Raw genomic sequence first — 27,771 nt, forward strand, 5'->3', positions numbered from 1 at the left:
TGGGCATAAATCCCTACGTCACTCAGGTTGCCAACTGACAGAACTCATACTGTAAAAGTAGCTGACTCCAAATCCAGCTCCAGACAAGTGGAGTACCTCAGGGTTCAGTCCTGGGACCGGTCTTGTTTGGCATCTACTTCTCTGAAGTACAGGCCAACACTAAGGGACTCTGGCTGACAAAGTCTGCAGATGACTGCAAACTGGGAGCCATTACTGAATCCCCAAACGATGTGGATATTCTACAAAAGGGCCTTACAGAAACAGATGCTTGGTACCAGAGCCATGGGCTCAAGCTTAATGCCAAGAAATGTATAGTTATCCCCTTTGGGAAAAACCATGTACCCATGAATTACCACAGAGGTGGCAGTACACTAAACACTGATACTGTGATGAGAGACTTGGGGACACAGGTGGACAGTGGTCTCACCTTCGATAACCACATTGCCACAACAGTCAGGAAATCCTTCTATGTGGCACACCTCATCACTAAGGGCTTTTCATCCAGAAAAAAGAAGGTCATTGTTCCACTGTACTCATCCCTTATTAGATCCATTATAGAGTACAACGCCCCATTTGGTATGTACCTCACAAGACATCTGCTACAGCTGGAAAGGCCACATAAATACCTCACCAAAAGAATCACAGGCCTAAAGCAGATGCCCTATGCTGACCGTCTAAAAAAACTCCAGCTATACTCTGTGGCATATCGTCTACTCAGAGGCGATCTCTGCTTAACATACAAGGCCATGTCAAATCCTGAGCTGCTGGACATGCTCCACTTAAAGAAATCCCAATCCCACAGAGCCACATGCTCCAGGGATCTAAACCTTGTCATCACAATAGACAAAACATGCTGGAGGGATAGGTTCCTGACCCAGAGACTCCCCAGACTCTAGAATAGCATGCACACACATGTCAAGCAGAGTGCCTCCTTGGCCCTCTTCAAAAGGAAGCTTGACGATTGGATGGGAGATAGGAAATTCATCCCGGGGATCACATCAGTCACCCTGCTAGACAGGGGTCTAGGGAAGTAAATATTGTGGGAAGAAATATCCGGGGAATTGTTTGGCTAGGCTTGGATAGGCCCTAGGGCAGATAGCCTAGTACCAACCTATGACTGTGAACAGACAGATGCTAATGTGTGGAAGAGTACTACTGAAATTCGCTGTACTGCACTGAGGGACAGGGAAGAGTGCCTACCAAGATGAAAAGAAAAAAAGTCTGATACAAACACACTAGATGTACAACACTCTGGAACATCTCAACATATGGTACCTTCGCTGTAATCCACTTCTGGATTGCTGGACAGGACAATCCACGCCAGTCCCACCAAAATGGTTACCACCAGATTTACAACAATCCAAGGCCGTAGAACTGAAAGTTCGGTGCCAGATGCCCTGTCATATAAAATGAAACTACAGTATTAATTCTTTCAAACATCACATCGTCTTAGCAGACCACAATTATTAGCTTCATAACTACTTCATGACCCAATTCCCAAGGAACAGTCAAACTGACTGCCAAAAAAAAAGTTATTTTCGCAGTTCACTGCTATAGTCTTATTAAAGAGTAAAACATGTCTATACAACCAATCTGAAGTTTAAGAAAATTACTCATGCCTAACAATCAGGTACAGTTTTTCTAGGGAATACCTGTATTTTCACATGTGCCACATTATTCAAGTAAATGCTGCAGTTAATGCTCAAAGTACTTAAGAGTAGAAAATTTAATTCCTTTTCTAATTTATTTTATTCATAAAAATCAGCTCCAGAAGGGCTATTATTGAGGCTTTACTAAGTATTTACTTGAATGAAAAAATGAACATTTGCAAGCTTATAGTTCTGTTTTTAGTGTAGAATGTTGACCTACAATAGCTGCCTACACAAGATAATCAATACATTAAAGCCATGCCTTCATGGTGACCCTAAACATTTCTCTTCCTTCCAAGCCAATTACTGGGTTAACAGTAATCTTATAATTTATAATGTTACCATAAAACAGTTTTTTTGCTGTCAGTGTTTACAAATGATAACAGTAGAAATGTCATCAATTTCTGCAGTGATGTTGCTACAGCATAATATGCATTATTCTAAGGTTATGGAATCCGATCCTCTTTTCTGCAATACCTGAGGACTGCATTTTCATTTTTTTAAATAAAACACTAGATCCATGTTTCATCATACATTATATGCAGAAATCCAAACTGTGCAATGGGCTTACTGACCTTGGAGGTTCTGAAAATAGACATTAACTACATCCTTGTAAATCTCCTGGAATGTGCCTCAGATGCTCAAAATACTGCTGTGTGTGTGTGTGTGTGCTTAAGGCAGATTTTTGGAAGGGGCAGGGAAGAATATGTAATGTGAATGAAATGTATACCACTTTCTTTGACTGCAATCAAAGTAACCATCCCTGTTTGTATAACCACCTCAATATCCAGGGCCTCCACTGAAAATGGGTACCTCATGACCCAGTTGCACTTTCCTGATAAACAAATGCCCTAATAGAAAATATCCAGTGTAAAAATAGCTTGGGCAAATCTTTCTTCACTAAAAAAGTTGCAAAAAATCTGGAATACCCTACTTCCTGACCTCAGACTACAAAAAATGTGCGACCACCTTCAAAATCCAGTTAAAATCCTACCTATACACCAACCGTTTATGTATCTGCAAAGGACCTCCCTGAACTCCCATTCTCCTGAAAGAGGGTGCCCCCTATGCGCTACTCAAGCACAATACTGTATAACACCCTCTCTCTTTGTACATACTGTAAATATTGTTTGCATGCCTATACTATACTAAAATTCTACATGTCTATAAAGTGAACATGACTGCACTTATCTCTGTATTATTAGCATATTAACCTTTCTATATTTGTACCTTGTTTGTTATTATATATATATTTTTCACACTCAACTTTTTTCTGGAGCTTTTCTCCCAGGACTCTGCTGAAAATGGACACTAGCTGTCTAGCAGGACCATCCTGGTAAACAAATATTAAATAAAAATAATAATAAAATTATTTTCCTGTCTCCATGAAAAGCTTTTAATAATTTGCTTCCTTTAGGTTGCACTAGAGGGTTTTACTAACGTAGCCTACCTCACTACTACTGGCATTATACACTGTTTTAGGCCAATATATATCTAATTCAGGAATTTTTGCTTCCTTTTTTTACCTTGAAACAGCAAAATAAATATACATACATACACACAAGCTTACATACATACATACACAGAAGCATACCTGACACCAAACAGTTTGTAATGTTTCCATATGCTCTATGACTGATAATTTACAAAAAATTACAGACTACATTTATATATTTTGGATTTATCTACATTTTATTTGCTGAAATCGTTAGTAGAGTACTGTACTGCCTTGTGAAACTAATTTAGTGGATGACCAGCCTGATGCTGGAGATGGACTTCTCCTATGTCATGCCAATTAATACTCTAAACATAAGAGGACTGCCTGTAGTGGACAAGGAGTACAGGCTACTGCAAGCTTGCTACTTGTCTTTGGGAGTGCAAGAAGTATACATTAGTGTTGTTGTGCCTTTCGGCATTTCCCGGTTAGGGGTCGCCACAGTGAAACTCCGGTCCGCTAATGATTGGCAGTGGATTTTTACGTGCCGAGTTGCCAGCCCTGATGCACAACCTTCAACGAAGGTACACCCATTCATGCATGTCTCCTCACAGAAGATGCTCTAGCTGAGAATCGAATGGGACAACGTCTTGCTGTGAGGCGACAACGCTACCGCAGCACCACCACCGCAGTATACATTAGTACCTTGTAAATATGGCATTGAAGGAAGCAGCTGAAGCAAGCAAGGATATGGGTACACACACGCTACCAACTTAACCTCCTCCTGTATCATCTATGACGGTAAAGGAGAAATTATTTTTTTCTGACCTATTCCCTGTGATGGACAATTTCAATCACTATGCACTAAAGGATTTACTGATAAAAAATTTCTATCTATGTGCACTTCCTGTTATATAAACTGCCAAAACAGGGACACAGATGTATATGATACTTGCTCAAATTGTATAGCCAGTAAAAAGTACAGTTGTGTACACTTACTATAAATGTAGATGTTCAAGTGTATTCACTGTTGCAGTCATCACATTTGGGTTATCTGCTTGCAGTAGCCCTCAGTCGGCCTGATTAACAAAGTCTTGTGTCCTACGTCAGTTGCTGTCTCTTCTTCCGTGATGTCAGGTCGTCAGGGGTAAAAAAACATGCAGTCAACACCATTTCATCAGTTTTTCTTGCCCCAGATGTCAGGTGTCCCCCTAATGGGATCGCAATTAAATCTATAAATATACAAGGTTATACCTCCAAAAAAAAGCAGATATACCAAAAAGCTTTTAAGCATTGTAAAGGAGAGAAGAGGTATAGCCAAAAGAAGTCAGAGGGCTGGAGGAAGGGTAACCAGGACTGCAACAGTGAATACAGTCAAACATCTACATTTATAGTAAGTGTACACAACTGTGCTATGTTCTTTGTGTTTCACTGTTGAATCATCACATTTGGGTAGATTCCCAAAGCTAAGGATCGGAGGAGGAATTTAGACAGCATTAGGACCAGCTATAAGGCCCTGCAGGACTGCAGTGGCAAAGCCAGCTCTGGATTTAGAGAAGATTGGCAAATGGTAATGCTTGGTGAAAGTATGTATAGAACTCCAGGTAGCAGCTTCTAGGATGTCCCTGGTAGGTACACCTCTGAGAAAGGCTGTAGAGGTAGATGAAGCCCTGGTTGAGTGAGGTATGATCCCCTGTGGGATAGGTTTTCCATGTTGCTTTTAGCAGAAATGAATGCAATGGCCTATCCATTTGGAGATGGTTTGCTTTGAAATAGCCTTCCCCTCTGTCCCTGCAGCAAATGCCACCAGCAGTTGTTCAGATTTCCTTTGAGGTTTAGCCCTGTCCAATTAGAATCTAAGGAGTGCAGTATCCGTTCCCCTTTGTTCTGTGGATTAGGAAAGAAGGTTGGCAAATGAATGGACTGATTAAGGGCCACACTGGATACCACCTTTGGCATAAAAGAGGGACTGGTCCTGAGGGACACCCTGTCTGCATAAAAGATGATGAAAGGCTCCACTGCCATAAGGGCCTGTAATTCAGATACCCTTCTTGCTGAAGTGATTGCTGAAAGGAAAGCTGTTTTCCAAGAAAGGAATTTTAAATCTGCAGTAGCAGCTGGTTCGAAAGGAGGAAGAGTGAGTTTCTCCAATACAAAGTTAAGGTCCCAGGCAGCACTCCTGGGGGGGGGGGGGTGTCTTAAATTTTGGCCCCTCTGAGGAACTGCTTGAGCAGTGGATGAGAGAAGAGGGGAAGTTCTACGTTATGTTGTTGTTTGTCTTTCGGCTTTTCCCGATTAGGGGTCGCCACAGCGGAACCCTGGTCCGCTAATGATTGGCAGCTGTTTTTTATGGTGTCGAGTTGCCAGCCCGACGCCCAACCTTTAACGAAGGCAAGCCCATTCAACCCATGTCTTTCGAACGCCCAATCGACCATGGGGAAGACATGCAGACTCCACACAGAAGGCACTCCCAATTCAAGCCGAGAATCGAACAGGAGAACCTCTTGCTGTGAGGCAACAACGCTACCGCTGCACCACCGTGGTAATGGGAAGTTCTATGTTATAATGAGCTGAAATGGCTGAGGCATAAATTTTTATTGAGGAAAAAGACAGGCCCTTGTGAAGCATCTCATTTAAGTACTATAAAATCTGAGGTAAATTGGGCACTGCTGTGCTCCTCCCTTGAGACTGCTTCTAGGCAGAGAATCTTTTTCATTTTTCAGCATAAGACTTTCTAGTACTAGGCCTCCTTGCCTCTACAATGATATCCATCACTGGTTTACTGAGGGATGGTAAAGGAGAGGTTAGGTAATTAGCCAGGCTGCTAGTTTCAGTGTTTGAAGTTGCGGGTGCAGAATCTGGTTCTCCTGCTGAGACAGCAGGGTAGGAGTCTGAGGTAGGTGCCATGGGGCCAACAGTGACACACTGCACAGGAGGGGGTACCAGAGTTGGCGTGACCAGTCTGGTGCAATAAAAATCATCCTTGGTTTGTCTTGTTTGATCTTTAGTAGTACTTTGGAGAGCAGAGGCAGAGGAGGAAAGGCATAAACTGATAGGTTTTTCCAGCTGAAGAACAGAGCATCCACTTTCCAAGCTTGTCCGTGGGGAGTCCTTGTGCAAAATTTTTCCAATTCATAGTTCTGGGGGGAAGCAAACAGGTCTATATCTGGGCTCCCCCATTTCCTTGTCAACATGTTGAAAATCCTTGGTTCCAGTTTCCACTCATGTGAGTCCATGAGGTTTCTGCTTAGTCTGCCTGCCAGTGTATTTAGTTTTCCTGGCAGGAATTGAGCTTGTAGATGCACTTGGAAGCTCAAGGCTGTGTTCCACAATGCCATGGCTAGTCTGCAGAGGGGGTAAGAATGTGTACCCCCCTTTTGTTTATGTACTACATAAAGGTGGTGTTGTCCATCTTTAACATTAATTGTCTTGGAAGAATGTGGTCATTGAAGGCTGTCAGAGCATTCTGTACAGCTAACATTTCTTTTTGATTGATGTACAGGTGCATTTGACTTGGGTTCCATTTGCCCTGAATGCACTTCCCTGCCAGGTGCCCCCCCTCCCCATGCATAGTCTGATGTGTCTGTTGTTAGGGTTTGTGCGGCAGAGGGTAGTGTGAATGGTAGTCCCTTGTTTTGGTGGCAGACTTCTGCCCACCAAAGGAACTCTAGGCATAGGCAAGGTATGATAGAAATCATTGCTTCTAGATCCTGAGAATGTTGACACCATAGGCTTTTTAAATATCATTGAAGTTTCCTCATATGCAGTCTTGCATATGGAATTAGAAGACTGCAGGAGACCATGAACCCCAAGGCTTGTAGTATTTGCCTTGCAGATAGCAGGGTTTTTGTGGCCACTTGTTTGAAGTAGGTTGTCAAGTAAATTTGTTTCTCTGGCATGAGGAAAGCCATCTGGGAAGTTGTATTAAAGTTTGCTCCCAGGAATATAATTTGTTGACAGGGTACCAGGTATGATTTATTTTCATTTATGGTGTACCCCAGACAAGTTAGCACCCTTTGTACAAAAGCCAGATGATTCAAAAGTATGTCCTGGTTTTCTGCCTGAATTAGACAATCGTCCAGGTATGGGTACATTTGAATATTTCTTTGCCTGCAAAATGCAATGAATGGAGCTAGGCACTTTGTGAATACCCTGGACACAGTAGATAAGCCAAAGGGCAATGCAGAGAACTGTGTGTAGCCTGCTTTGAAGCGTAGGTATTTTCTGCAAGATTCCCTGATTGGGATGTGCAGGTATACTTCTTATGAAGCTAGTGTTGATAGCCAGGCATCTTTGCCTAGCATAGGAAGCAACTGGTGAAGAGTCAGCATCTTGAATTTTGGAATCACCAAAAAGGTGTTTAGAGTAGACAGGTCCAGGATAGGACACCATGAATTGTCTTTTCTGGGTACCAGGAAAAGTCTCGAGAAGAAGCCTTGTCCCTTTTCCTCTTCTGGTACCAACTGAATAGCCCCTATGCTTAAGAAAAAGAGTACTTGCTTTTGGGCCTCTGCCCACTGATTTGGAGGTAGATCCAGCCAACCGCTTGGAGTTGGTAACGTTTGGAAGTGCAATCTTTCCCCCCAAAGGGGCAGTCAGTTGAGAAGTGCTTGGAAGTTTTAAAACAATGTCATTGAGACAGTTTACCACAGGGGGGAGTTTTATTACTCTCAGATTTGGAAGTGGAGGCCCCCCACTGCTTAGTCCTGTGCATCCCCTGGGGTTGAAGCCTGGGTACTCTGCTGGATCTGGGTTTGGACTGGGAAGGTCTGGAAGAGGCAGGAAAGGACGAGTTCTTAGAAGGCCAATGCTTACTAAATCTTGGAGGTTGTACTTGTAAAAAATCTTTAACAGTTTGCATAGATTTAGCTTTTTTCCTCCATCTTTTTAAGAACTTCTTCTGCCTTGTTGCCAAACAGGTGGTCCTGATTTAAGGGAGCATCCAGTAATTTCGCTTTAACATAATCTGACAAGGATTGCTCCTTAAGCCAAACATGCCTTCTAAGTACAGACCCAGTTACAGCAGCCCTGCAAAATGCCTCTAGTGAATCAAAACCACATTGCAATGCATGTTTACCAACTTGTTCAGCAGAATGCATTAAATCCTGTAAATCCTTACTTTCAGCACAATCAGGACTCAACATCATTTTCTGTTTAAGCAATCCAATAATATACTGCTGATACTTTAACATATGAAACTGGCAATTCAAGGCCCTAATGGCCAAAGTTGCAGAAGTGTATACCTTCTTACCCATCTATCTAGTGCCCTGGAGTCTCTATCAAAGGGGGTAGGATTTTTGGCAGTAGTAGCTTTAATGCCCTTGGGTCCCTGTGAAATGGTTTCAGGATCCACAGTAGGATTTTTGAAAAGGAACTTGTGAGAGTCAGGAACCCTGTAATATCTATTAGGTTTTCTGGGAGCAGGAGGTAAAGAGTCAGGGGCCATGCTAGAGTCCGAAAAGGCATTATCAACAATGTCCAGTACAGGAGGTATAGCTAAAGGCCTGTGCTGGGGCAGGAGTAAGAAATCCCTAAGCCTCTTTTTAGACTCAGAGAAATCCTGACTGTCCCAACGAAAATGCTCCCTGAGAGTATGCAAGGTTTTACAAAAAGAGAAACCCTCTGGGGGGGGGGGTAGAGTCCTCAGCATCAGAATCCTCATAGGTAGATAAGGGTACATCCCGGTCATCAGAGGAAAGAGAAATTTCAGAATCCTGGTCAGAAGTATCATAAGCAAACTCAGTCCTAAGTCTCTTAGAGGGGGAAGGTTGGCTTCCCCTGATTAAAGTAATAAGGTCTTCAGCCATTCTTATCATTTGTTTTTTAGGCATAGAAGCCTGACCATGCGGTCTGGGCATCAGTTTTCTTGGCATGGTTCAAGTTTTAGGCCTTGAAGAAGAAGAAGATGGCGCCGGTTTAATATGCAAGTCAGTAGGCCTGAATACACCTTCAGAAGCCAGAGCCTGCACAGCGGCTCCAGACCCATCGAGACATCTGCAAATTCCAGAGTTGAAGCATTTTGCGGCATACCGGACTCCGAATGGGTCTCAGTAGAGGCCTGTGAATCTGAAGAAGCGGGTATCAGGGGCTGGAAAAGCACCTCACTGAGTACGGGCGAATTGGCGACTGGCTTAGGAGAAGCGTCGTCGGCAGCTTTGGACCTAGGCAGCCTGTGTCTGTCTTTATCTTTGCAGTTTTTTTTGGAATGTTGGAAGACATATCAGAATAATTGAACCGAGCACCAAAATATTTAGAAGCGCAAATATACAGATGACGGATAGTTTGTGGTTTAAATAATGCAAAAAACTGACAGCGAGGTACGTCGTGGTCAGGGCCTAGGCAAGGAATACAGTACGAATGAAAATCTTTATGCGGTATTTGCTTTCCACAAGAAATGCAATTATTTACTTTTACTGACATCGGATTAGAGCAAGAAAAAGTTTCCCCAATGGGGTACTTAGCTTTTAGTTGAAGACTTCGGTTCTGAAACTCGAAAAAGAAAATTTCAGGAGTCGGCCGACCGGCACTTGCAAACTGCTTCTGCTTCGAGCACTGCACGGCAAGAAAGACTGATGTAATGATATTGGCTGCATGTTTTATATCCCTGACGACCTGAAGGAAGAAGAGACAGCAACCGACGTAGGACCCAAGACTTTGTTAATCAGGCCGACTGCGGGTGCGGGCTACTGCAAGCAGATAACCCAAATGTGATGACTGCAACAGTGAAACACGAAGAACATCTGCAGATTCTTCCTCCTTAAGACACCTTATAAGAAACCTTGTAGTTTCTATAAGCAATACTGTAAACTTCATGACAGTATGGGAGGAAGAGTTAAATAAATTCTCACATCGCTCAGGTGTAGTTAATTTAGCAGGGGAAGTAGTACCTTAAGGCCAAGAAACCTTGAATGCCACCCTGGTTGAAGCACCCTATGGCCCTATCAATGAAAAATTTTCTACTGAAGATACAGTACCCAGGAAAGGCAACATTTATCAATTTTGAATTCTAGTTTATGCTCCTATGGTTCAGTAACAAATTTACTAGTTGCTCGTGACGCACTTCTAAGAGATTCAGTAAGTAGATATAGTACTGGCAATGCTAATATTGCTCAGCACCCAACCACTAGCAAAAAGAACTGGAAACAGAAGTGTAATATAAGTCTTCAAACAAAAAATAAAAGGAAAAGAAAACATACTACTGGTAAGACAAACAGAAGGAAAAAGGGAACAGCTAATGACTGTGGCGTCAAAAACAGTGTTTCTCTTCCAGATAGTACCTTAGCTGTACACAGCCAATGCTCATCACAGAGTTCTCATCATAGCAAACTTTAAGATGACAAAAAATAAAGAAAAGACAATGCCAATGCACTCCTTGTCTAACTTAGAACCTAGCAAAAACAGCACACGAGAAAAGCCCTTGGTGGATCTCTTATACGCCAACATCAGTTCGTATTCATGAGCAAGTTCAAAACTCCATGACACTTGATTTACTACTGATGAGAATCTCCCTCATCTGACAACCACTAATGCAAGTTCATTTTGTCATGATTCACTATTATTGGTCAGAATGTTCCCTGTCTAAATCCTTTCAAGTCTGGAACACTATACAATAACATATAACAAAATATAAATTTGTTCTGATTCTATGTTAAAACAGAATAGAAGGAAACTGTGACATTAATAACACAGATCTTATTTCCTCATTAGCTTGACTATTAAGTAATCAACTTACCTAAACTGCTAGAAAAACTTATTTCTGGACCTATAACATATAACACTATCTTGTTCACTGTAGTACTAATGATTTGTTATTTATACCCTTAAACTACATGAAACGTGCACTGTTAGAAATATTTGAATCGCCAAAAAAAAAAAAATGAATGTCATCTTAGGAGAAATTATCTTTGCTCTAAAATTGAACAGTTATTTTTAACTGATTAAACAGCTATGCTGTCTGTAATAAATTAATCTTTTAAAGTACTGGGAGGACTTTTCTGAAGATGAGTGTAGGTTTGCTGACCACATGCTACACTTAAGTGATTACTGTTCTGAATTTGCTTACAGTAAAATATCAACTTTTTTATTGCATTTTACTCAACATTCGAAAACATATAATAATTATTTAAACTTTTTTTTTTTACTATAATGCTTAGAACTTTATAATCAAATACCTTCAATTCTCCTATATACCAGAACATGAGAATGTCGACACTGTCATAAATACAGAAGTTTGGAATTCAGAAGTTTTTTGATATAACAAAACTGAGTGCCAGAGGCAGACAACGATTGGAAGGGGGACTCCTAATACTGCTATTAGGTCAAATAACATAAAAAAAAGAAGTTATGTACTCACCATAACATTCCATCTGAGTTGTTGTACTTCATTTGTCTTCAACCTGTGGGTTTCAGATCCGACACGGATGCATTTTCCAGCTACTGATTTGAGCTCGCAGCTCCTCCCCTTACCCATAATGCACCATGTCTCCTTCCTCCCTTCAGATCGAGTTTGCTGCTAATTACATAACACATACTCAACACAACAAGACCCCATCCTTACTGGCAACCTGAAAAGAAAGAAACCTAAACTCCCAAATTGACCATGGGCAATTCTGGGTTGATCATACTCATAGGTTGACAGTACTAAAGTGACAAGGTCGGGGAAAGGGGGGGGGGGGTTTGAAGACAAATGAAGTACAACTACTCAGATGGAACGTTATGGTGAGTACATAACTTCTTTATCTGAAGTAGTTGACCTCATTTGATATTCACCCTGTGGGACAGAGTCCCCAGCTACCAAACACTTGGGAGGCCCTCATGGAAGGATATTCCGCAGCACCGCAGAAGCAAAGGATGCCCTGTTCCTTGACACAATATCCAGCTTGCAATGTGAAATGAAGGTATGAGATGAGGACCATGTAGCTGCAGAAGAAATATCATCCAGTGACACTAGACCAAAAGGCAGCTGAAGTAGCCATAAACCTGGTAGAATGTGCTTTTACCTGACCTGAAGGGGAAATTCCTCTAGAAGAATATGCTCGAATAATGCATTGGGAAATCCAACGAGCAATAGTCACTTTAGAAATTGGTTTCCCTAGGAAAGGTCTTGTGTAAGAAACAATTGATCCGCTTTACGAAATGCTTTAGTCCTGGTGCAAGTAAAATCTCAACTGCCTAGGAACATCAACAAGTGCAGTTTATATTCCCCTTTATTTCAAAAAATTGGGAAAAACACTGGTAGATTAATAGTCTGGTTAATATTTGCCTCTGACGCTACTTTAGGAAGGAAGGAAGGGTTAGTGCGCAAAGAAACTATCTTTATGAAAAATCATATATGGACATTTGATGGAAAGGGCTTAAAGTTCCAACACTCTCTTGGTAGAAGAAATGGCCACCAAAAAAGCAGTCTTCCAAGACAGATACTGTAAATCTACCGAAGCTGCCAGTTCAAAGTGTGGGGAAACTAATGCCTGGAGCACAAGGGTAAGGTCCCAATGGGGAGTGGGATGCTTAATTGGAGGAGTAAGTAGAACGGTACCTTTAAGAAAGGAATTGCAAAGTTTTGAAGAAGCTAAGGAAGATGTGTTTTCCCCCACATGAAAATTAGAAATGGCAGCCAATTGAACTTTCACTGTGGAGAAACTGGCCCCTTGATGAAAAATTCCCACCAGAAAGTCTAGCACTGCAGACACTGGAGCTGTGAAAGGATCCAAGGCATGCTGTGAGGCCCATATAGAGAAATGTTTCTATTTGCTACAATACACCTTTCTGGTGGAAGACTTCTGAGCCACTACCAAAATGTCTTTAACTGGAGAAGATAAACCAGGAATCCTAACAATCATGGGAACTGGAGCAGCCAAGCAGTGAGCTTCACACTGTCCAGGCCTGGATGAGGAAACCCTGAAGGATGAGAAATAAGATCCAGAACTCGATCCAACGTCCATGGGGAACTAGCGAATGAGACCATGGGGGGGGGGGGACCAGACTTGGTGAGGCTAGAATTTGGGCAATGAGGATCACAGTGCTCCCCCAGCATGCGAGCTTTCTGAAGACAGTTCGACATGAGGGGAACCGGATGATAAGCATAAAGAAGTCCAGGAGGCCAAGCATGAATTAGTGCATCTCTGGGGGCTTCCCCCTGAGGGGGATTCAGAGCGAAGAATTCACTGCCTTTCAAGTTGGAAGGAGATGTGAAGAGATCACAGCAAGGATGACCCCATTTTTTAAAGATCATTTCTGCTACTGAAGGATTCAGAGACCACTCGTAAGGCATCAGGATAGAACTGCTGAGCCTGTCTACCAGAATGTTGGACCGTCCTGGAATGTGCATTGCCACCAGAAAACGGCCAGTAGAGATCATCCATTCCCACACTCTCATGGCTTTGTGACAGAGGGGATAAGATCTGGTTCCCCCTTGTTTGTTGATGAACCAGACCACTGACATATTGTCCGTCTGAATTGTGATCGTCCTTAGAGGAAGAAGAGCATGAAGGGCCTGCAACGCAAGAAGAACTGCCCTCATCTCCAGGACATTGATATGCAAATTGGTCTCGGATTGGGACCACGTGCCTTGGACTGTCCTTCCCGAGCAATGCCCCCCCCCACCCTAGCTGGGAGGCATCCGTGGTCACCGTGGCTTTGGGAAAGGATGGAAGAAAAGCACGTCTCTTCAGTGGGTCCGGGGACTGAATGCACCACCAAAGACAGTCCCTGCACACCCAGGAAATTTGAATTTGATGAGACAAAGGAAGATCTAACAGCGATCACTGAACTGAGAAAGTCCACTGGAGAATTCGCATATGAAGGCGTGCTCAAGGTAACAGGTTGATTGTGGCTGACCCCAAAAGCTCTTAGAACTGCTTCTGCTGTTGGAACTTGGACCTGAGGAATATACAGGACGTGCATCTTCAAACAGCATATCCTGGCTGGGGTGAGGAAAACTTTCATTTGAATGGTGTTCAACCGAGCCCCGATGAAATCTAGAACCTGAACTGGGGTCAGTGAAGATTTGTTTTTGTTTATGGTAATGCCCAGTTTGTTTGCTAGGTGAAAAAATCAGTCCCTGGCCTGGCAAAGTATATACTTGGAATGGACAGCAAAGAGCCAATCGTCCGGGTAAGGGAAGACCTGAATACCCTGAAGCCTCATGGTAAACACCCTGGGGGCTGATCTGAGACCAAAGGGAAGGGCTCTGAACTGGTAATGATTGGCTCCTAACCGGAAGCGGAGGAATCTCCGAGATCATCTGTCCATCTTGATGTGAAAGTACGCATCCTGGAGGACTATCAAGTACATCCAATCGTTCACCTGCAGATAGGGCAGGATGGATAGAAGAGTGACTATCCAGAATTTCGTTTTGGTTACAGACCGGTTCAAGGTGGACATATCCAGCATAGGTCTGAGGTCCCCCATTTTCTTCAGCACTAAAAGAACCTGGAGTAGATGCCTGATCTGGATTGGTCTGGGGGGACAGGTTGGATGACCCATTTGATTTATTTCTAGTGCTGCTTCCTCCCTTTGCACAGGTGGGACGTCCGGGAGGTGTTTCTTCAGTCATGGGATGAAATATCCTCTGGATATAATTCGCAACACTCAGCGATCTTTTGCAACAGACTCCCATGCCATTGGGTGTAGTGATAGGCAACCCCTGACTGCCTCCAGAGATGAGTAGTCGGGCAACCCCTTTAGGGCTGCTACCCGGGTTTCTCAGAGAAGGGTTCTCAGGACCAGAAGTTTCTAGGACCCCCTCTGTCTCTAGTGCGGTGTCTGTCATAACCCCCTCTGCCTCTGGGGAAAGGTGAGCCCTGAGTGTCCCGGGAAGACTCCTGTGACTTCCGCACCAACACCTCCTTTGTCCCTCGCTGATTCCTGGAATAGGATCGTTGAGGGGAGGAGAAGCGGATTTCCCAAAAAGGGAAGAACCATCTTAATGGCATTTGTAAATGACTCCTTAAAGGTTCCGAAAATTGACAAAGCTGGAGCCAGGCATGACGCCTGATGACAATGCCCATCCCGGCCGCACTTCCAGCTCTCTCTATAGCGTGGGAGAGCACCATCACATGGACGTATTCAAAACTGCTTTAAGAATGGCCATTCGCGCAGGTAACTTCTTTTTGTCCTTTGCCGACATAGACTCTGGGGATGACTCGGAGACTTCTTTGACCAAGTACTGCTGTAATTGAATGACATCTGCCATGTAGTTCAGTGCCGTTACCTAGAAGGTCACTGAAGCATTCACCTGCTTCCCAAAACATTCCAACGCCCCTAAATACATGATCAGGTGGGTGAATTATCGAGCTCTCCTGTGCGAGCTCCTTCTTGGTGGTGGCTGCCACAACCATAAAATCCTCTGGGGACCCTTATTCCAGCACATCCTGTCCGACGGGGGACTTGAGACCTTGTCAGGGCACTTGGGGGATAGGCTCCATGGTGTCCGGTTCCTTCCATGCCCTAGATGTTATAAATTCCACTAAGAGATCTGCAGGAGGGAACATCCAAGATATAGATGGGCCCATGTCGAACACTTCCAGGAACACTGACTCATCAGAGGTCGGTTTGGGGGCAGACCAACTCCCCCGGCAGAGGAGTTGCATGGAGACATCCTCGGGGGGGTGACTTTGGGGAACCTTCCCCCTCCTCCAAGTCAGAGTCTTCAGTGAGGGACTCTGGTAGAGAGTCCAAGTGCCTCTTTTTACACGTTCATTTGCGAGGTACTTCCTCAGTGGAGCTCTCTGGAGAGGATTTGCAAACTTCCTGTTGTTCCCATGGGGGAGCCTCCTGAGGCCGGATGGGCAAAGGCTGCCCCTGAGAGGGCAAGATGGTCAGGACTGCACCCAAAACTGAGGGGGTCTGGATGGAGTCCGAGGAAGAGATGGTTAAGGGTCTCGAAACCGAGAGAACCCTCTCCACCACATCAAAGACTGAAGGGGAACGAACCTCCTAGGAGATACCATGGGGGTCGTCCCCCTCTAACCCGACAGAGGAGTTAGAGCAGAGATGCCGAGAGGGATACTGCACTCCGAAACATTTGTAGCCGACAGCAACCCCTTAGATCCGACCCCAAGACTACAGCTCAGAGAGCTTGGATCCGAACCCATCGGATCCAACATGCTCAAGGCAACAGCCGGCATCGAGATGCATGGGACCGTTTGGTGCCAACCGCTCAACCCAGAGGATCCTCCGATCCAAGGACTCCAAAACCGAAGGTCAGATCAGAGAAGGAGTTATAGATGTAAAGAAAGGTTGTGAGCTACGCCCTCCACAGGCAAGACCCCCATCTGGATCTGGGTGAGGATAAACCTCCGCATAATCTTGTCCATCTCTGCTCCGCTCAAGCTCCAGGTAGATCGCGAAAAAGAAGCCACTAAAACAGGTCTAGAAAACTGGTGAGGAGAGGACCTAACTGGGGACCGGACAGGGGCTTCCTCTGGCTGAGGGGAAAATCTGGGAGATCTAAGCTGAGGAGACCCAGGCCTAGTTGGAGGCCTTACTTTCGGTGGTAGACCATCCGTAACCGAGTGGTCGGGGGACCACTTGCGCGGCTTGTCCTTCTTGGCCTTTTCTCCCTCCCAGGACCTCTTGGCAGGAGTTTGAGTCCCAGAGGCCTGGGAGAAGGAGGAAGACGCAGCTGCTGCTATTCCCGTGAGAAGGGAAGGAGGAACTACTGTCCCCAAGGAGGGAAGTAGCCCCTTCAGAATCAATTTGTCCCTCCTCTCCTTCAGTGCTCTGGGGTTGAACCCAGCACAGATAGGACAGGAGGTCTGAAGGTGCGCTGCTCCCAGACACACTACACACAGAGTGTGGCCATCAGCTGGGGAAAGCTTATGGCCACACTCTGTGCATTTACGGAAACCTGATTTAGGGGCTTCAGACATCCCTAAAAGAAACACACACACGCACACAATAGGAAAGACTGAAAAGAGCTGAAAAGTAAACTTTTTTTTTGTACCGACGACCTCGTGAAAGGAAAAGGAACAGACAAGAAAAATATGAAAACTATCAGATTTTTACTCACAAAAAAACTCCCAGCTACGCTAAGAGCTTGGGCCACGCTTGTTGCTTCGCTAGTGGCAAATGAGATCTGAAGGGAGGAAGGAGACAGGGGGCATTATGGGTAAGGGGAGGAGCTGGGAGCTCAGTAGCTGGAAAATGTGGCCATGTCGGATCCGATTCAGATCAGAAACCCACAGGTTGAAGATCAAATGAAGTCAGCTACTTCAGATTATATTTTCCATTAATTCATATTTGGTGTTTGTAGCTGTTGATATCTATGGGCAGACAACCTTGGAAACAATCAGACGTATCTGCTCATACAGAAAACCATCCATGGACAATACTAAGCAGCAGGATTTCAACAATTTCCTGGATCTTGCTGTACAAGAAAAGGACCCAATTCTAACTGAGGATTTTATTTAGACAAGGATCAATTGGACTTTTTGTTTTTCATATTAAAAAAATGCTAACAAGATTTCACTGACTTTGTTATACTTCATAATGTGACTCAATTAATTTGTGTGCATACATGGGACAATAATATTCTCAATTTAATTCTTAGTAACTGTGAACACAAAATTTCCAAGACACGAGTTTATTTCCCTTTGGGTAATTCAGACCAAAACTGCTTGTCACTCAAAATTTCCTTTACTGAAAGATTACTACCTTACATTACTAACAGGTAGAATTTCAATAATATGAACTTCACTGATTTATGTGATTATATTAATAGGGTCTCCTGGTTCACTAATTTATTGATTCTTCCCATAACAGAAAAAGTACAGTTTTGTACCTACCATAAATGTAGATGTTCGAGTGTATTCACTGCTGCAGGCATTACGCTTGGGTTATCCTGCCGTCAGGCGGTCCCGCAGTCGGCCAGAGTTCCAAAGTCTTGGTCCGGCGTCGGTTGCTATCGCTTCTTCCCTGACATCAGTGCGCCAGGGGTATATAAAATGCAGCTGACGCCATTTTCTTCAGTTTTTCTTGCCCAATATGTCAGGTGCCCCCAAATAGGTAGGCAATACATATTGCTAATAAAACATACATAAAAATTAAAACCAAAACCTTCAGTTACCAGCAGATACACCACATAGGTAGTATAGGGTAGAAAGGCATAGATAAGTACCAGCTAAGAAAGAGGGGATGAAGGGAGGGTAACCTGGACTGCAGCAGTGAATACACTCTAACATCTACATTTATGGTAGGTACAAAACTGTACTATGTTCATCGTGTTTCACTGCTGCAGTCATTACACTTGGGTTGAATCCCAAAGCTGAGTTAGGGTGGCTGGTTCTATAGAGGATTTGGGGTGGCTATGAGGCCCTGCAGCACTGCAGTGGCGAAGCCAGCTCTGGATTTAGAATAAAGAGGCAAGTGATAATGTTTGGTAAAGGTGTGCACTGAACTCCAAGTTGCAGCTTCCAGGATATCTTTGGTAGGTACTCCTCTAAGGTAGGCAGTTGAAGTGGCTGTTGCCCTGGTGGAATGTGGCCTAATGTTGCTAGGTACAGTTTTGCCATGCTGTGTGTAGCAGAAACGGATACAGTGTCCTATCCACTTTGAAATGGTCTGCTTTGAAATAGCCTTTCCCTGTGATCCTGCAGCATATGCTACAAACAATTGCTCAGTTTTCCTGAAAGCTTTTGTTTTGTCCAAGTAGAAACGTAGCCGTCTGTGTATGTCCAATGAATGCAGAAGTCTCTCCCCTTTATTCTGGGGATTTGGATAAAAAGTTGGCAAGTGAATAGTTTGGTTAGCAACCACACTGGAGACCACCTTTGGCATAAATGAAGGGTTTTTCTTAAAGAAACCCTGTCTTGGTGAAAAATGATAAAAGGCTCCACTGCCATTAGTGCCTGTAACTCTGAGACTCTTTGTGCTGAGGTTATTGCTAGCAGCAGGGCAATTTTCCATGACACATATTTTAATTCTGCTGAATTGGCTGGCTCAAAAGGAGGTAAGGTTAGTTTTTCCAAGACAAAATTGAGGTCCCAAGTTGGTGCTGGTGCTCTGCGGGGCGGTCTTATGTTTTTAGCCCCTATGAGGTACTGTTTTAGCAATGGATGAGAGAAAATAGGAGGACCTGTGTTGTAGTGAGCCGAGATGGCAGAGGTGTGGATCTTAATCAATGAAAAGGATAGGCCTTTGTCCAGCATCTCAGTTAAGTATTGTAATATCTGAGGAATATTTGGGACAAGAGGGTCAAAGCTTTGAGCCTGATTCCAGGCACAGAATCTCTTCCACTTTTCTGAATAGGATTTCCTGGTGCTAGTCCTCCTGGCCTCCAAAATGACATCCATAACAGCTTTAGAGAGAGAGGTGTTGTCTGCTTGACTAAGGAATCTGCCATGCAGCCAGGTTTAAGGTTTTGAGCTGGCTGTGCAGGATCTGATTGTTTTGTTGAGTCAGAAGATGTGGAATTTGAGGTAAAATCCATGGTGGGCCTTGAGCTAAGTTCTTTAAGATTGGGTACCAGTGCTGGCGTGGCCAGTCTGGGGCAATCAGGATCATTTTTGGCTTTTCTTGTCTGGCTTTTAGGAGTACCTTTGAAAGGAGAGGCAGTGGTGGGAAGGCATAAACTTTTAGGTTTTTCCAGCTGAACAAGAGAGCATCCACTTTCCATGCTTGTGTGTGGTAAGTCCTTGTGCAGAAATTCTGTAGTTGGCAATTCATTGGGGAGGCAAAAAGATCTATGTCTGGGCTCCCCCATTTTTCTGTTATCATGCTGAATTCTTGTAGATTTAATTTCCACTTGTGAGGATCCATGATGTTTCTGCTTAAGTCGTCTGCCAGAGTGTTTATCTTTCCTGGCAGGAATTGTGCTTGCAGATGAACTTGATAGGTTAGAGCTGTGTTCCACAAGGTCATGGCTTGCCTGCAGAGGGGATAAGAAGGAGTGTCCCCTTGCTTATGTACCACATAACTGTGGTGTTGTCTGTCTTTAGTAATAGTTGTCCTGGATGCAGAAGGTCCTTGAAAGCTGTTAGGGTATTTTGTACAGCTAGCATCTCTTTTTGATTGATGTGAAGATGCATTTGGTCTGTGGCCCATTTGCCCTGAATACATTTTCCTGCCATGTGTGCTCCCCAGGCGTAATCCGAAGCATCCATTGTTAGTGTCTGCCTGGCTGTGGGTAGAGTGAAAGGCTGTCCCTTGTTGAGGTGACATGCCTGTGCCCACCATCGAAACTTCTGTTGTAGGCAGGGAATAAGTGGAATTACTGCTTCCAAACTGTGACAGTGTTGAGTCCAAACACTTTTTAGGTACCATTGTAATTTCCTCATACGCAGTCTGGCATATGGTATTAGTAGTATGCAGGATGCCATGAACCCCAAGGCCTGCAGAATTTTTCTTGCAGGGAGTTGGGTTTTTGTTGCCATCAACTGAAAGTACTGAGTCAGTTGCCTTTGCTTGTCTGGCATGAGATAAGCCATCTGGGCCACTGTATTTAAGCTGGCACCCAGGAATATTATCTCTTGTGAGGGCACTAGTTTTGACTTCTTTTTGTTTACTGTGTACCCTACGCAAAGTAGCAATCTTTTTACAAATGCCAGATGCTATAGAAGAATGACCTTGCTCCCTGCTTGAATAAGGCAGTCGTCCAAGTATGGGTATATTTGAATTCCTTTTTGTCTGCAAAATGCAATTACTGGTGCCAGGCATTTTGTGAAGACCCTGGGCACAGTAGATAAGCCAAAGGGCAGTGCAGAGAATTGGTAATGCATTGAACCAGCTATGAATCTGAGGTATCTTCTGCAATTTTGTCTGATAGGGACATGTAGGTATGCCTCTTTGAGGTCCAACGTAACAAGCCAAGCCTTATTGCCTAGCATGGGAAGAAGTTGCTGAAGAGTCAACATTTTGAATTTCGGAACATCCAGGTAAGTATTTAGAGTAGAAAGGTCCAGTATGGGTCTCCAGGCTTTGGCCTTTCTGGGGACCAAAAAAAGTCTTGAGTAAAATCCTTGTCCTTGTTCCTGTTGTGGCACTTTTTGAATAGCTCTAATGTCCATGAGGGCTGTAATTTGTTCTTGTGCCTCTGCCCATTGATTTGGTGGCAGGTCTGGTATTCCTTTTAGCCTTGGTAGAGTGTGAAAATGGAACTTGTAACCTTGAGACACAATATTCAGAACCCATTTGTCTTGGGTGATTGTATGCCAATTTTGTGAAAAAAGTGCTAGTTTTCCCCCTAAGGGGGCTTCCAAAACGTAAGTGCTTGGCATTTGAAGGGGGAAGTCATTGGGACTGTTTCCTACAAGGTTGTGACTTGTCTTCCCATCCTTTTGGGGTTGAAGCACCCCATTGTCTTGGGTCTGTAAGAGCCTTGGGGCTGAGATCTGCCTCTTGGGCGTCTGTATCTGCCTCTTTGTGGTCTGTCTGACACTGGAAAGGACCAATTTTTGGAGGGCCTATTTCTGCTAAATCGAGGTGGCTGTACCTGTAAGAAATCCTTCACTGTTTGCATAGATTCTGCCTTATCCTCCATTTTCTTTAATACCCCTTCTGCCTTAACACCAAATAAAATATCCTGCTGTAAAGGAGCATCCAATAATTTTGCCTTAACATGATCAGGTAAAACTTGTTCTTTTAACCAAGCACGCCTTCGTATCACAGATCCTGTAACTGCTGCTCTACAAGAAGCCTTTAATGAATCAAAACCACATTGCAGAGTATGTTTTCCTACTTGTTCAGCTGCATGCAATAAATCCTGCATTTCCTTATAGTCAGGATGTTCTGAACTTGTAAGCATTTTCTGTTTTAACAGAGACATTACATATTGTTGGTATTTAAGCATGTGAGACTGGCAATTTAAAGCCCTCACTGCTAAAGTTGCAGAAGTGTAAACTTTCTTCCCCCATCTGTCTAATGCTCTAGAATCCCTGTCAGAGGGGACTGGATTTTTAGCTGTGGAAGTCTTTACCCCTTTGGGACCCTGGGACCCTGGGAAATAGTTTCTGGGTCAGCAACAGGGTTTTTATAAAGAAATTTATGAGAGTCAGGGACTCTGTAGTACCTGTCTGGCTTGACTAGAGCAGGGGGTAAAGAATCAGGATTTAAATTGGATTCAGAGAACACATGATCCACAATATCCAACACTGGCGGAATAGCAAGGGGCCTGTGCTGAGGCAATAAAAGAAAGTCTCTGAGCCTTTTCTTGGAGTCTGAATAATCCTGGCCCTCCCAATGGAAATGCTCCCTCATGGTATGTAAAGTTTCCCCAAAAGAGTAATCCTCAGGAGGAGAGGCTGAAGGAATTGATTCTTCAGCATCAGAGACCTCATAGGGGGGTAAAGAGTATCCCTGGTCTGAAGAGGAATCAGAAGAAATGGAAACCTGGTCAGAGGAATCATAGTCTGTATCCTGCCTAGGCCTTTTGTCTGGAGGGGGATGGGAACCCCTGATCAGAGTAATTAAGTCTTTGGCCATTTTAAGCATCTGTTTTTTAGGCATGGAGGCCTGTCCAGGTGAACACTGTACTTCCTTCTTTGTCTTTAATAGAGTTTTAGACTTGGCTGTAGATTTAATGGTAAGTTGTGAAGGTCTGAAAACACCCTCAGAAGCCGATGCCTGCTCAGTGGCTCTGGACCCATCTGAGGGGTTAGTTTCCGTAGGCCCAGTACCTTGAGTTTCCAGAGGCCTAGACATCTCCACGTGGGAGTCGGAGGCATCCTGGGGCTCTGAGGTAGCGGGTGTCAGGGGCTGCGAAAGCACCTCACTGAGAACTGGCAAACCGCGACTGGCCTAGAAGAGGCTTCATCGTCCGTTTTGGGCCTCGGATGCCTGTCCTTATCCTTGTCTTTGCATTTTTTGTGTATTCCTGTCGTCGGTTGTTCCGACGGCATGGTACAATTGAATCTTCGTCCAAAGTAATGGCGAGCAAAATCAAACCGACATTTAATAGTGCGTTTGTTAAATCTAGCACAAAACCGACAACTATTGACATTGTGGTCTGGGCCTAGGCATGGAATACAGTAAGAATGAAAATCCTTATGAGGTATTTGCTTCCCACAAGAAATATAATTATTAACTTTTACTGACATCGGTCTGAGGCAAGAAAAAGTTTACCCAACGGGGTACTTAGCTTTATTGAAGACTTCGGTTCTAAATTCGAATTGAAAATCTCAGGAGTCGGCCGACCGGCACTTGCGAACTGCTTTTGCTTCGAGCACAGCGGGGCAAGAAAGACTGAAGAAAATGGCGTCGGCTGCATCTTATATACCCCTGGTGCACTGTTGTCAAGGGAAGAAGCGACAGCAACTGACGCCGGACCAAGACTTTGGAACTCTGACCGACTGCAGGACTGCCTGATGGCAGGATAACCCAAGTGTAATGACTGCAGCTGTGAAACACGATGATCATCACCACAAGGTAACATTTCAGAGGAACACCAATTTATATAAATTATACAAGAAGAAGAAATGGGTTTGTAAAAAATACAAAAACAACCCATCTTCTACAAATAAGAATAAAGTAAGCCGATTAAACAAGAATTTTCTGCATTACTAAGAAAAACATTCTTACCTAACTATGATGCTACTTTAACCTATTAGACTTAGTACACTGTTAAATTTGTCTATTATGATCTGCATAGACACTGTTTCCTATTCTTTGTGATTCTTTACTCTTCCCCAGACACTTATCTACCTACCTACTTATTGTACCATTTCTTGTACCCACTCTCTGTCTTCTGATAATCCTTCCATCACTCTTTGACTAATATCCTCTACTCTCCTGTCTCCATTTCTTCTAGAACTATACTATTCATTTTCTGCTCACACTCTTGTCTTTTTTTTCTCTTTGCAATTTGCTTGGCACCCACAAGCCTCAGGATTGTGCCCCCCGCCACCTTCGGTTCTGAAGCTAATTTTCAGAAAAGCTCAAATCAGCCCTGGGAAATCTCAACTTTTACACACAAGCCTTCCAGTAGAATTAATTATTACGTAAATGTCACTGAATTGTTTTTAACAATTTTCTCTTACTTTGTGGCCATAATTGTGAGGTGAGCACAGCTGCATTGAGCTCCATTCAGCTTCCAACTTGGAGAGCTTTAATGAAGTTGGCCACTAGGTAGGAACATACTCTACTAATTGTACAAGTTCCTTATTTCCTCTGTATACAAACAGGTGAGCTCCAGAGTCTAACTATTCCAAAACAAACCTTTAGTTCAGTCCCGATTCCCTTAGCTCTACTCATCCTTAAAGAGCTTGCTAGCAACATTTGGTTTCTGTAAGCTGAAAAGGTCTAACATAGTGTATTGTCTTACTTGTATTTCCTGGCTCCTGACTGTTTTTTTCTTTTCTTTTTGGAATCCCTCCTGATTGGGTTGCTCTGCCCGCTCCATTCTCCCTTCGGGCTCACTTCCCTACTCTGCTCCCATACCCCACCTGCCCCCAGTGCTTCTACTCTTCAGCACTAGGCAAACCCATTTAACATAGCGAAAACAGTAAAAAAAAAGCAACGGAGATCTTGCTTTCTCCGTTGCTTTTGCCCACAGCTCTGATGTACTGCGCAGGCATGCAGTACATCAGAACTGCCGCGGATGCCAGACATCTGCGGAAGGGCAGTAAACAGGCATTATACTATGCCATTATTTAAGAAAAGTAATAGTTTCTTTTCTTAAATAATGTCATATAATAGCAATAACCACTTCTGGTGTGGGTAATGCTGTATTTACCCACGGTTGGCTGTTGCTCCTCGGGCCCTCGGGACCAAACCACACCAACCGTGGGTAAATCCAGCATTACCCACACCCAGGCGTGGGTTATTGCTATAATAACTCCTCTCACTCATTCCAATCAGGTTGCCTTCCTGATGGTCAGAGTGACCATCTACCCACATTTCTTATACAACAACACATATTCCCACCAAAACCTACTATGTTTAAACAACTCAGAAAAAACATAACTTTAATCTTGACAACTTCCTAGTTGACCTGCAAAGGTACAATTGGACTCCACTCAAGTACCTTGACTTAGATGATCAGTGAACCAATTTAATAAATCTTTCTTAGATATATTAAATACACGTGCCCCTGTTAGAACAATCAGAGTAAAATCTTCTGAAAACTAGAGATAAAGCCTGGGAACTATGGCGTAAGACAGAGTAGTTTCTAAACAACAGGATCAAGAACTTAGAAATAAGGCAAAAAAAAAAAAAACAAATAAAACAGGATAAAATAAATTTCTATCATAACATTCAAAACACATATAAAAAAAAAAAAAAAACTCAAAAATTCTGTCTGGCTATAAACTCAATCCTTCACCCAGGAAAATCTACTACACCAAAGCCAAACATCCACAGCAATTCCGATAGCATAGCTACCATTTCTAAAAAACATTTTACTGAATCTATAATTGCCCTTTCCAAACAGCAATCCCTACTCCTGCTACCAAACCAGCCAAGTCTACAACTAGCAATGCCTCATTCTCTTTCTCCCCAGTTCCTACAGCCACTATAAAAAAAACTACTCCAGAAACTAAAAAGTACAGTTTTGTACCTACCATAAATGTAGATGTTCGAGGATCCACATTGCTGCAGTCCTAACTATTGGGTAGTCCGCTGTCCAGTCGGCCCGAATACCAGAGTATATGGCTGACGTCGGTCAGGGCGCATTAGACTGACGTCAGTACGTCAGGGTACTAATGCGCATGACCGACGTCATATCCTCAGTCTTTTCTTGCCCCAGATGTCAGAAGACCCTACAAAGACAAGGCCCAATATACCTGCACCAGAAATATGTACAATATATACAAAAATATATACAAAAATATCAGCAGATAACCTCACCTACACAACCACCCCTAAACACAGAGGGGAAGGAGGGAGGGTAAATTGGACTGCAGCAATGTGGATCCTCGAACATCTACATTTATGGTAGGTACAAAACTGTACTATGTTCTTCGTTCCACATTGCTGCAGTCCTAACTATTGGGTAGAATCCCAAAGCAGAGGTAAGGGAGGCTGGCAAATCATAAAGAAGCAGGAGCTGACAACATGCCTTGCAAAATAGCTGTGGCAAAACCAGCCCTAGACTTAGAGTAGAGAGGAAGGTGATAATGCTTAGAGAAAGTATGCACTGAACTCCAAGTAGCTGCCTCCAAAATATCCTTAGTTGCCACCCCTTAGAAATGCTGTTGAAGTGGCAGTAGCCCTAGTGGAATGAGGCCTAATCCCAGCTGGAATCTCCTTGCCATGATGGGAATAACAAAATGCAATGCAAAACCCAATCCACCTAGAAATAGTTTGTTTTGACACAGGCTTGCCCTGAACTCAAAGCAAAAGAAACAAACAACTGCTGAGACTGCCTAAAATCCTTAGTCCTGCTTAAATAATAACGCAATTGCCTATGTACATCTAAAGTGTGCAAAATCTTTTCCCCTTTATTTTGGGGTCTGCATAAAAGTAGGCAAATGAATAGTTTGGTTTAAAGCCACACTAGAAACCACCTTAGGCATAAAGGAAGGATTAGTACGTAATGATACCCTATCCTTATGGAAAATCAAAAGGGCTCTACTGCCATAAGGGCCTGCAACTCAGACACCCTTCTTGCAGAAGTAATAGCCAACAAAAAAGCAGTCTTCCATGACAAGAATTTCAATTCAGCAGTAGCCGCAGGCTCAAAAGGTTGTAGAGTAAGTTTTTCCAACACAAAATTGAGATCCCAAGCAGGAGTAGGAGCTCTCTGGGGGTCTTATATTCTTTGCCCTCTAAGAAACTGCTTGAACAAAGGATGCGAAAACAATGGTGGGTCACAATCATAGTGAGCTGAAATTGCTGCAGCATGAATCTTAATGGAAGAGAAGGACAAACCTTTGTCCAATAACTCAGTAAGATATTGAAGAGCCACATTCAAATTAGGCTCAGAAATCTCCAAATTCTTTGCTGTACTCCAAAATAAAAACCTCTTCCATTTTTCTCGTACACTTTCCTTGTACTAGGTCTTCTAGCTTCCATAATCACATTTAAAACTTGTTGAGGAAGTTGAGACCTGCTGTGTTTCAACACAGAATATGCCAGGCTGTTAGATGAAGTGAGTGAAGCTTGACATTGAGCAGATGACCGTCCTTCTGAGATAACAGATGTGGAATCAAAGGTAAAGGCCATGGAGGCTTCCTTACCAGACTCCTCAGTAGTGGGTACCAGTGTTGCCGAGGCCAATCTGGAGCTATTAAAATCATCCTTGGCTTGTCTTGTCTGACCTTTAAGAGCACCTTTGGAAGAAGAGGCAGAGGTGGAAAGGCATACACATGAAGATTTTTCCAACTGAAAGAAAGAGCATCCACTTTCCAAGCTGTGTGATGAAACCCCTTTGTGCAAAACTTTGGCAGCTGGTGGTTTAGTGGAGAAGCGAACAGATCTATGTCTGGAGTTCCCCATGACACTGTCAATTTCTGAAATACATGAAGATCCAGTTTCCACTCGTGGGGATCCATGATTTGTCTGCTTAACACATCTGCTAAGGAGTTCTGTGCTCCGGCAGAAACCTTGCCTGAAGAGTTAGTTGCAAGCTGAGCGCAGTCTCCCATAAAATCATTGCTTGCCTGCATAGAGGATAAGAATGTGTTCCCCTTGTTTGTTGATGTACCACATGACAGTTGTGTTGTCTGTTAGAATCAACACCTGCCCTGGAAGAAGTAACTCCTTGAAAGCCATTAATGCAAACTGGACTGCTAACATCTCCTTCATGTTGATATG

General features: G+C 43.5%; 1 protein-coding gene across 2 annotated transcripts in view; it reads right to left on the minus strand.

Annotated features, from left to right (window-relative positions):
• The window catches only part of TMEM237 (transmembrane protein 237), a 723,713-nt gene that overhangs the window by 79,417 nt on the left and 616,525 nt on the right, over positions 1-27,771 (minus strand). For both annotated transcript variants that reach the window (XM_044060506.1, XM_044060505.1), the window contains exon 12: positions 1,276-1,397. In XM_044060506.1, coding sequence (XP_043916441.1) covers positions 1,276-1,397 — 122 coding nt within the window. The remainder of the gene's footprint in view (positions 1-1,275; positions 1,398-27,771) is intronic.

The sequence above is a fragment of the Protopterus annectens genome, chromosome 2.part0 (assembly GCF_019279795.1).
Source record: "Protopterus annectens isolate FY-2018-M chromosome 2.part0, PAN1.0, whole genome shotgun sequence".
Classification (NCBI taxonomy): Eukaryota; Metazoa; Chordata; order Ceratodontiformes; family Protopteridae; genus Protopterus; species Protopterus annectens.